Here is an 11,369-nt window from a genome sequence, read left to right as displayed (position 1 = left end):
GCATGTGTCAAAGCACGGCCCTCAGTGCAGTTTAAGCCTCTCTCTTCGGGTATCACACCCGCTGCACTTTATCGCCGCCTCTGCGCTCGGCGTGCGATTGGTTTTAACGGCAGGGCCTTGGAGAGATGGATGCGCCACAGTATCGTTGACGAACTCTGACAGGATTCATGAGCCTCCAAGTCGGAGCAAAACCTTTTCCTAGGCGCCCCGCCAAACGGTTCTGTCTTCCTAAAACACGCAGGCCAGAGTGAGGCCCTGGCAGAGACACTGTCGGGCCCGAAGGTTCAATCTATTTCAGCTCTGATGGGCGGTTTAGAAATGCCGGAGAAACAGAGAAACACATTCTTCAGTGTGATTGTTTTAAGGTTCTTTCCGATATTTGTCTTTCTAATATTTTGTTATACTCGTGGATAATCTCTCTTTGAAATGGAAATGCTTCACTTCCGAGACGACGATGTTGATGTTCTACATCAGAATGATGGATTAGTTTGTATTTGCATATTGACAGGTTTTAAGATTAAGCCGAGAGCTTCTTCGTAATCAGCAGAATAAAATTACAACCACAGAAACACGATACTGTGGGAGTGTGTGTGGATGACGGCTGGTTTAAGCAGCCTCAACTGGCTGAGTCTGACTGCAGAGTCTAAGCAGCCAGGTGAGGCTGCTTAGGCCCGCCGTCCACACACACTCCTACAGACACACACACACACACACACACACCCACCCGGCCCCCAGAGTCAGACACTTTCTGAATGTGAGCTCCATTAGTGTTGGCAGACATTCGTTCATAACCCTCCGTAGACCTTCGTTATCTTTACTCACATTTTGTCGGTCTCCTGTGAGGTGGGCGAACTCCACCATCTCGTTGCCGAACTGGCTGAAGATGTGAACAAAGTCCTGGAAGGTGCTGACCCTCTCTAGGTGGTCCAGGGTCACCAGGACCTAGGGGGAGACGGAGAGGACGTGGGTGGAAGCCTCCCCCCCGGGCAGGCATCGAAGATAAAACAGCACTGAGACACTTGGTGACACCGTCTCAGTGGACAACCTGGGCTGGTCTTTGGGGGCGAATGGAAGAGCCCAGCTTTAGGGTGGCTGGTGAACTTCATGCTCTGAAGGGAAAAGCAGGCAAGCAGAGCTTCACAGGGCCGGACGGGAATGTTTGGTTTTTGGCGGTCTGTCAACTTTCAACTTTCGAGTGAGTTTTCAGCCTTTGGTTCGATTATCGTTGACATATTTGAAGAACCAGAAGATCTTTACCCCCGAGCAGATCTTGAGTCTGGCATAACCTGACTGTAAAATACCTCTTATTTCAGGGGAAAAAAACACTTTTGCATTAATAATAACACAAACATAAGCTCTGAATGACGTTTTTCTTTCTTTCTCGTGAATAGACGGGGTTCAAACCACCGGGAACCTATTCAAGCTGCACTAGTAAGTCGATAGAAATGCTTAAGTAAGCGCTAGTGCACCGTCGCGCTAACAGTAGCCTGTAGCTGCAGATGTGGATTCAGCTGATGAGGCTAAAGCCACTGGAAGCAGTCGGCTCAGCAGCTTCATTCAACATCCACACAACCAGGGATATAGCGAGAGGAGGGGAGGTAATTGTGTTTGCCAGTACCGGAGGTGAGGTGGGGTGGGGGGGGCTGTTGCCTGTCTGTTCAAACAAGGCTCCCCGGATGTGATTAAGCCCCTGTTTTTTCCATTCTTGTCTCTGCCTGTTTGAACGCGGCAGCACCCACACACACCATGTCCCCAGGCGGAGAAGCACGCCCAGGTAACGCAGCCGCGCAGATGGCTGCCGCCTGCCACTGTGCTTAGTTCGTGTCGCTGCTAGGAGCGACGCTTCCCGTCACTTAGCTCTTGGAGAGGCCCGGCCCTGAGTGGCTCCTCCAGAGAGCAGCGGCTAATCTACTCGGAGAGGAAACGCACATCACTGATTTGACTCCGTTGTTGTCTGAGTGGCTGTCTCTTTGTCTGTCTGTCTGTGTGTGTGTGTGTGTGTGTGTGTGTGTGTGTGTGTGTGTGTGTGTGTGTGTGTGTGTGTGTGTGTGTGTGTGTGTGTGTGTGTGTGTGTGTGTGTGTGTGTGTGTGTGTGTGTGTGTGTGTGTGTGTGTGTGTGTGTATCTGTGTGCAGATGTGGGTGCTAAGTTAACACAGGGTTACATAAGAGGTTAGGCTAAAAAAATGCGTGATGTCTGCGTGATTTCCGAAATTTCCAGTCTGGGATAAATGATCTTATTTTTACATGAATTTGTACGTATGTGTGTGTGTGTGTGTGTGTGTGTGTGTGTGTGTGTGTGTGTCGGACTATTGAGTGGTGTTTGTTTGTTTGTGTGTCTGGTTCACATATTCATATGTAAGCCAGATCCCCCCCCCCCCCCCCCCCCATCGGACGACGATACACCGCAATGTTGAGTCACTTCTTCAGCCTTCGTTCTGCTTTGATTCGTTCTTCTGTTGCTGCTGCTTCTATCTGCTCTCACTCTGCGTCGATGCACTCCCAACCATCGCTGGTAGGACGCATCTCTTTCGTTCGTTTTCAGGTTTCCCTCCCTCTGGTTATTTGGGGGGAGGGGCACTTTAGAGGGCTCCGGGTTTAGGGAGGTCTCTGTGTGTCCCTTTGAGGCTTTAACTGTGATCACTGGCTGTCCAAACACAGTGAGACTCCACTCCTTCACCTTGCAAGTGGAACACTTCAGATCAACTGGTGCTCACACAGCACTGCTCCCGTCACCTCGTTGCCCGTGGCAACCCTACTGTACTGTTCTCCTCACTCTGTCGAGCGTGGCAACGTTAACACACACACTGCACACGCCACTAGACTCCTCCCCTTGTTGCCCATGGCAACCAGACACACCTTGTGCCGCTCTGCTCTACCTTGTTGCGCGGGGCAATCACACCGCGCTTCTCGCCTCTCGTTGTTGCCCGTGGCAACCGTACACACACTGCGCTACGCTACTCTCCTTGTTGCCCGTGGCAACCATTCCGTATTATTCCCCTCACCGTGTTGCCGATGGCGATCAAGCACATACTGCACTACACTAACCTCACATTGTTGGCAACCAAACTGTACTAAACTCTTTTCCTTGTTGCCTGTGGCAACTACACACCGTAGTACTCTCCTCACTTTGTTGCCCGTGGCGACAGTACACATTGTGCTGTAGTACAACACAGTGCGCCACGCCCCTCAGACTGCTCACCTTGCTGCGCGAGGCGATGATCTGCTTGATGACGATGCGGTCGGCCAGCACCAGCACCTTGGTAACCGAGGACAACAGTAGCCGCGCCGCCTTCACCATGGCAGTGCGGTCGCTGAACACCGTGGCGCGCCCGTCTGTCTGCGCTGGGGTCGCCGCGACGATGGTGGCGGCGGCGGCGGTGGTGGCGCTCGCGTCCGTCAACTGGGCGATGGCGTCCCCTGCAACAGTGGAGTCGATGAGAGGTCAGAGGTTGGTGAAGGTTACATTGTTTTATTCACATTTACATTCAGGGAGTTTTGGCAGACGCTTTTACTATAAGTACAATGATGTCCGAAGAAGGTGAAACAACGATACATCGCTGTGGGCACAGTAAGGATGTTCATAGAACCAACACAACCATAACAATCGCCAGGTTAACCCGTCCCCCGTATACAACAAAGACAGCTCGGATAAGACTTCTTATATTCAGTGGTTTGGTTGTTTATACAAACCTGTTCTCCCCTTTAGAGAAGTAGTTACTTCACTAATTTGGGCAAGGGAAATATATATATATATATTTATAAAACGGGGGGCCTAAATCAAGCGATCTGATTGGTTCCCAACCGTTGTATATTGAGCGTATACACACAGCTATGACGCCCGTTCAGTTTACAGAGTTCAGTATCACTCCGCGCCTAACTCTAACTGTTGTTTATGTATATATAAAAGCGATAGCGTAGTTCACTGAAGCCTAAAAAACATGTTGATTGCTGGAGAGGGTGGAAATGTTGTAAAGCAATAGGCACACGGTCGGCAATTTAGCCTACTATCGAGTTCGAGTGAACTCGATAGAAGGCTAAATTGCCGGCGAACCAAGCTACCGTCTTTAGCCTAGCCTTCTCTCTGAAGGACGCTACAGTGTGTTGCATAGCAACCGCTGTACACTTTGCCGGCAGCCAGGAGGGACTACTTTTTTGTATTCGTTAAAAAAAATGCTTTTCCGACTTTCTAGCTTTTTCAAAATTGAGGGTGTCTATGACTTTCATTTCGCCATATTTACGTAACCGTTTTATAAAAGCAATAGATCACTTCAGTCAGTGGTATACGTTCATTATACCACAGCCTGTCGTGATCTATTGCTTAAATATATCACATAACACCTGAAACCCAAGTGTGTATGTCAATGACGGAACGGAAAACCCTGAATAATGAATGACCAGGCGTAACCAGCGGCGTCTCAGCGGCACCACAGGGGGCCCTGCGCCGCAGACTCCACGCGCAGGTTAATAATTCAGCGCTCGTCGTTGACAGGTGGATCCGTGCCTCACGCAATCCACAGCAAAGCCACCGGGGCTTGTACAAGATAACGCCGGGCTAATGCTCAGTATTACCCACAACAAAAGAGCAGCCGTCCACAGGTAGAGGTGATAACTCCCCCCCCCCCCCAAACCCCAGCTCAGATCTCTTCAGGCACTGCTCTGATCTTCCTCTAATCTAGGGGAGAGGGTGTGACGTCACTGGATGAAGGTGGCATGTCAAAGTGACTACATCTAGATATAGTGACTGTATCTAGGAGTGCAGACCATTGACAGGTCAGGGAATGACCCGAGGGGAACTTTACAATTGACAGGTCAGGTGGCCGTGTGTAAAGCACACATGTCTCCGTGCTGAACGGCCCTACACATAAAGGATGTGTCTTCACTCCTTTGTGCTTCTCAGTGACCCATGTGCGCATGTAGCTGCACGACGACGACGTTGAAATGACATTATTAAACCTCCTTCATCATATCGTATCGAGCTTTTTGTGAAGTTGCGGTCAGCACAGTGAAGACAGAGTAGGTTGAAAGAGAGAGGGTATGTGTGTAAGTGTAGCATATATACTTTTACTATACTACTATATTACTGGAATCACACCAGGGCTGCTTTAGCGCCCACAGGTTGAGCCATTGGGACACCACGCTTACTAACTTATAGTAATGTGACCTCTAAAGAGATAAGACCGAGGCAAGGAGGGGACGTACACTTCAAGCGACCAGAATAGGGAGATGTCTGTGCCCGGCTGCAGGCCTCGCTGGCTCCTTCCTTTATCTTTTGGGGCCGCCGTCCCGGAAGTCGTCTAACAAGCTTATTGGCCCAGACAGACGGCTGGTCAGCCCCGACCCCTCTGACCAGCTGGAGCATCCCGGCCAGACACCCCCCACCCCACCCCACCACCACCCCTCCCGACCCCCGACCCCCCCCCCCCCCCCCCCCCCAAATGGCACCGCTTCTGTGGACCGAAGCCCCCCTACAGCCTGAGGTGGGTCTCCCCTGGGCAGCCTTGCCTTCTCCCCCCTGCCCTCCCTCCCTTGGGATCTCCTCCTCCCAAGAAACCCCCAGAATGACAGAGCGGCAGAGTGAGAGCAGGTGGAGAAGAGAGAGAAGGAGAGAGAGAGAGAGAGAGAAAGGTGACACAGGGAGAGAGAGAGAGAAAGAGAGAGAGAGAGAGAGAGAGAGAGAGAGAGAGAGAGAGAGAGACACACACACACAGAAACTATAGTATAGTATCTATATTTCTGAGGCACTGCGCTTTATATGAGATGAAACAGCCCTCTCTCCGATGGCTCTGCACAGACACCGGGGGATAGAGAGGGATGGATCCTGGCCCGCATGGCTTTTCCTACCTTAGCCCAGCTGTACACATTCATCTTCCCTTTCTTTTGTTATTTCATTTCGGAGATAGGGAATTGAATCACGACGGGAGCAAAGGGACTGCCTCCGCGGATGAGACTGAAGGGCAGTACATCTTGTTTTGTTTTTTTTTGCACCCGACGTCTTGAGTGATTCCCGCTGCTGTACGCGTTTGAACTCTAACGTGAATAAAACATCTGCCAACGTTCTCTGATCATTGGTGACGTAATCTGGGGGTCGAAAGGACGGCTCTTCTGGGTCCTCCAGAGCCAGAAACGAATGCTGCTCTCTTTCTGTGTCTTCCACCATCTCTCTGGCGTCCTATCTCTCTCTCTCTCTCTCTCTCTCTCTTTCTTTCTCAATTTATATCTCTCTCGCTCAAACAACCCGGTTGAGATGGATCAGAGCATGACTAGAATTCAATCTGATGTATAATACAGACCCTCTGCTGAGCCTACACTCTTTGTGCAAAATGGAAAGTTTTGCATAAAGTTTTCTTTCTTTTTCTAAAACTTTTGTGAAAAATTACCATCCATCCGTCCAAATGTCACGGAATCAGAATCAGATCTGGTGCGGGTTCTGTCTGAGCAGTGTGTGAACCTCACACCACAGGGTCAGATCTGATCTCTCACAAGCTGGGTGACTTTGACCGATCTGAACACAGATTCAAAGTCATATCTGATGCTATACCATTCAACGGGAATGTAAACAGTATGTCATGGTAAGATACCATAGAGGAGAGAGAGGGAGAGGGAGAGAGAGAGAGGGAGGGAGAGAGAGAGAGAGAGAGAGAGGGAGAGGGAGAGGGAGAGACAGAGAGAGAGGGGGAGAGAGAGAGAGAGAGAGAGAGAGAGGGGGGGAGAGAGAGAGAGAGAGAGATATTATATTGTAAATACTGTGTATTTAGAGTGCATCTTTAATTTCTGTGTTTATACAAGATACATTAGAGGTCATTTTTGTAGTTTTTAGAATATCACACATTTTACTTTTTTATAGTACGTTTATAGTATAATATTTGATATGCATATATATTTTGTATTTAACGTTTTATCCTTATTATATTATACATTTAACTATATACCTGACCTTTTAGAGAGAGAGAGATTGTTACAGAGAGGTCAATAGATAACATGAAAGAGAGAGAGAAAAAGAGGGGGACAAAGAGACGCTTTCCTGACCTTTCCCAGTTGAGCCCTCGTCTATTTAGAGATGAGCAGCTAAAGCTCATCAAGCTAATGCTATCCATCTGCCTACATTGAATTCATTAGAGCACATGGGAGAGAGAGGCTCGCTCTACCCTTGCCTGTGGGCTCAGTATTAGCCAGGCCTTTCATCCTCAGCCTTCTAACCTTCTTCTGTTTATTTGGTGGAGAATTGAGCTTGCTCTCATCTCTTTGGACGAGAGTGAGAGACAGCATCCGTTTTGAAAGAAGTGAATTGAAATGTTGAAGAAAGTAGAATGAGAGACAAACAAAGTACTAACCCCACCCCTCCCTTCGCCCCCACACACTACACAAAATATCCCTTTTATCACCGCTGTGTTACGTCTGAAGTCCTAGCCAGAGAGATCCTGTCATTTGGTAGGGGGGGGGGGGAGGCAGACAGATAAATCAGTCCATGTAGAAGCACCACGGGCGCCGTTGCTGTTGATAAGAGCTAAGCCAGCAGCCAGATATGACAGGGCTGACTGGAGGAGCGCTGGCTGGAGGTGGTTGTCGTAGCGGTACAAAACAAACCCCGTTCATTTCCCAGTGTCCCCCACCACTACAAGTTGACGCAACGTCAAGTTAAAATGTCCACGTCAAAATGTTGATACCATCCGGGATATCGTCTCTCAGTGGCACAGCATGTTCTTTGCTTTTGACGATATATATTTGTGCTGTAACTCTGGGGGTTTTGATGCACTCTGATAACGCATTCACATCAAATATTTATAGAAAAAACAGGTATCAGTGGGAGGTGTTTGGCCTTGCATGGATAGGGGCTTCAGTTGTGTCTTATTAATGATGATCAACCATCTTATGTTCCACTGACTAAGAACCTATTGGAGTGACAAGAAGACAAGAATACATTTGATCCGGTATCAAAAAAGGTGTGGCGGAAATGTACCAGTCAATACTCCCTGGCATTATCCAGACACCCTCTGCCGGATTTCCCCTTCTTCCTCTTACCCGCCTGGTGAAAGCAGCTCTCCAACAGTGAGAGTACATACGGCTTCAAAGTAAAAGCCCTGATGGTTTTGGGGTTTATGAGCTGACAGGAGAGTCTCTAGGGGGCAGGGTTGTTCCACTAGAAGCCAGAAGGTTCTGGGTTCGAAACTCCCATGTCTGCAGTCTACCTGGAGGCGTCCTTGAGCCAGGCGCCTAACACCTACACATTCATTAAAGGTGCACTGTGTACCTGTTTAGTGGATCAGACTTGACATTTTCATGAATATGCTTTAATTAATGTATAATCCCATGAAAATCTGAATCTTTGTGCTTTGGTTACCTTAGAATAAGGCATTGCATTTTTATGAGAGAGTGCTCCTTGATTGGTTGTAGATCCATCCAATTGCGTCCAGAGGCATTTTGGTCAGTGCCTGTTGCTGACGCCCCTTAGAAAACAAAAATGAAGGTTCCAGACTAATACGCAACTGCCGATATGTCTGCCGATGTCCGGCTGATTGGTCGTGTGCAAGCAGCACACGGCCAATCAGAGGCTCCGATCCTCAGACACCAGCGCTCTCAGACTTTGCGTGTTGAATCGGACCAGACTCCGTCTGCGCGGTGTTCTTGTTCCCCGACTTGTTCCCCGAATTCGTCCGAGTCTCCCCAAATGTCTCAGATGGCCAACGGTTGGGTCAGTGTGTTCCGCGCTCAAGAGCAACGAAGCATGTGACACCTCAGCGCTCCCATTGGGCACTCCTCCGTAAAGGCATCATATTGCACACGCCCCCACATTAGATAGACAGTTGTGATTGGTCCGTCACACACCCAGGTCTGCTAGACATCTGTCAAATAAAACATACACTGGCAGATTCATATGGGTGCTAGGTCGATGACCTATAGTTTCACAGACTAAATAACTTCATATAACAGCCACTCCAACATCGTTGGAGTATTCAGTTGGTCTGCAACTTTAACCTCTACTTTAACTTTAACTACCACTGCATCCTAGAGACTGCACCTTTAACCAAAATTCACTCAAAGTAACTATACGAAAATAAATAAATGATAATAAAAAATGTATTAATTCAACACTGGGGGGGGGGGGTAGACCAGTTGCGTGTTTTAAGAATGTACATTTCCATAGCCTGCTTTTGTACAAACCCCGACATTTAACGTGGTTCGACATTAACACATAACCAACGCGATGGCACGATCTTCTACCTGCTCGGCGGGCCTCGAAGCAGGCCTGGCCCATCTCCTCCTTCAGCTCCTGGTTCTCCGTGGCGATGGCCTCCCCCACGGCCACGAAGCGGCCGACCGCCACGCTGACCGCCTGGCCCACCCTGTGGATGGCAGCCAGCGTTCGCTCCGACTTGTTGGGCTTGTCTTTGTGGTTGATCAGCGTGGTGATCTAGACAGAGAGAACAAGCAGGAGATGAAGTGAGGGATAATGTACAGCACGCCGCCGGTCATTATCGGGAAATAAGCCACTCCGACAGGGCGACAGGGCAACCGGACACCGACAGGTGTCTAATCTTTTTACAATTGCCATTCCTGGTGTTGATCAGCAGAGAAATAGTCCGCCAAAGACGTTGACGTCACTTAGCAACCGAGTACGCTGGGGTTGATTAAGTTACTGGACTACTTGCGGAGTGATACGAGAGACAGAGCCACTTTCCTTGACAGCGGTCGTTATATGCTTAGCAACGGTCATTATTGAAAAATAATTCACCACCGGAAGTCGGGAAGGCCCATGCAAGTGAACGGAGCGTTCCACAGCACTGAGAAGAGCCGTGTAAATAAGCTTGGATAACTCAGGTGTGATTTAGGTGAGGAGAAGGGATAAGGGGATGTGTTTCATCAAGACGGGAGAGTGTGGTGAAACACTGTGCTCCGTCTTTCAGTAGCATCTAATACTATTGAATTGCCCCTATTTCACCACCGTGTGTGAAGCTCATTGACCATTATAAGCAATTTCAAAATCGCCACTATAACAACATCACAGGTCGAGGAGCCCGCCCAGAAGTGCGATGGCTAAATCCTAGATCACACCTGGTGATAGAAGAGGGGCTCTCTAAAAGCAGTGAAGGAAAAGCGCCAACTGATTTGGATGCAGATCCAACGTCTGCTACCTCAACGTTGTTATTTAAGGTAAAGGTGTCAGACTCGCCGGGCCTTTGTGATTTGCTCCTGCAAAACAAAACAAATCCAATTACCGCAGAAGAGCCAGTGAGAACTTCTAAAACCCACTTCTCTCCACTTCCACATAGACACTGTGCGACCGAAAACATAATGACTGGAAAAACATAAACAAACGCTTGGGTGTGGCTGTTGTCCTGCTGGCAATTTATGGTATCAATTATGAAACGGTAAGCTCCAAGAGTGTCAAATATTTATACATCTCCTCTCAAGCTGTGATCTGAGTTAGAGAGAGAGAGATAGAGACAGAGTGAGAGAGACAGAGTTAGAGAGAGAGAGAGAGAGAGAGAGAGAGAGAGAGAGAGAGAGAGAGAGAGAGAGAGAGAGAGAGAGAGAGGGGGTGTATGGGGTCAGTAGGGGGTATTGGAAGGTTTTAATTGGCGCACAGCTATAATAGGTCCCAGGGGGTGATACTGTAGGTGTGTGTGTGTGTGTGTGTTTATCGGTCTTCATTATACATCCACTGGTTTTGTATGCCCTTATGGAGTCGTAATCAGACCGAGATTGCCCCGTCACTAGCGTTGAAAATAGTGTACGACCTTATCGTCGGATAAGGAAGTGAGAATGAACGCGGTGGAAATTTTCTCAAAAAGGAAATGGAATCCGTGACGACGTTAGACTAGAGATCACAGGGAGCGCCGGTGTCTCCTATTTTAAACGGAAACTGAAGGCGTCCTCCAACTTCATTTTTATTACTGTTGTTGGATGAACTGCACGTTAATTTCTTACAAAATGTACCCCAGAGCACTGAGCCGACAGGGAGGGGGGTCTTGATGAGAAAGACTACCGGCTACTGTACAGAAAAGAAGGCTTTCCCGTACGCCAAGCCAAGCTTCTGGTCGTCACTAAAGCTCCCTGCATGCGGAACTGCCCTTCCCACTCCTGAACACTGGTCGGCTCAGGAAGTTGTGAAAAAAGGAAAGGAAAGACATCAAAATAACAGGAAGCCATACAGCCTGTGGCTGGAGGGGTTGTCTGGATGAGGCCGTGTTCAAGGTGATTAGAGCACTACAGTCGCAAAAGGAACTCCACCTCCTGAAGGGATTGGCGCTGTGAAGGGATTGGCTGTTCCACCCAGGAGCATCTCCTCTTTTAAAGTTCATTAGTTGAACTGTCATTGACAGATACAGTTGTCCCTCAACACCTCTATCTACGTCCTCTAAATATAGGT

General features: G+C 48.7%; 1 protein-coding gene across 1 annotated transcript; it reads right to left on the bottom strand.

Annotated features, from left to right (window-relative positions):
* Positions 1-822: 822 nt before the first annotated feature.
* LOC311372873 (alpha-catulin-like) lies at positions 823-9,410 on the bottom strand (the record flags this gene model as incomplete). The annotated part of the gene is made up of 3 exons (XM_084489808.1): positions 823-942; positions 3,201-3,418; positions 9,221-9,410. Coding segments are annotated over 3 exons (528 nt in total), but the record flags the coding sequence as incomplete, so codon positions are not given.
* Positions 9,411-11,369: the final 1,959 nt, after the last annotated feature.

This window comes from Micromesistius poutassou (genome assembly GCF_964030765.1).
Source record: "Micromesistius poutassou genome assembly, contig: SCAFFOLD_1114, whole genome shotgun sequence".
NCBI classification, from domain to species: Eukaryota; Metazoa; Chordata; class Actinopteri; order Gadiformes; family Gadidae; genus Micromesistius; species Micromesistius poutassou.
Note: the sequence above shows the minus strand (reverse complement) of the source record. Positions and strands in the feature narration are given on the sequence as shown.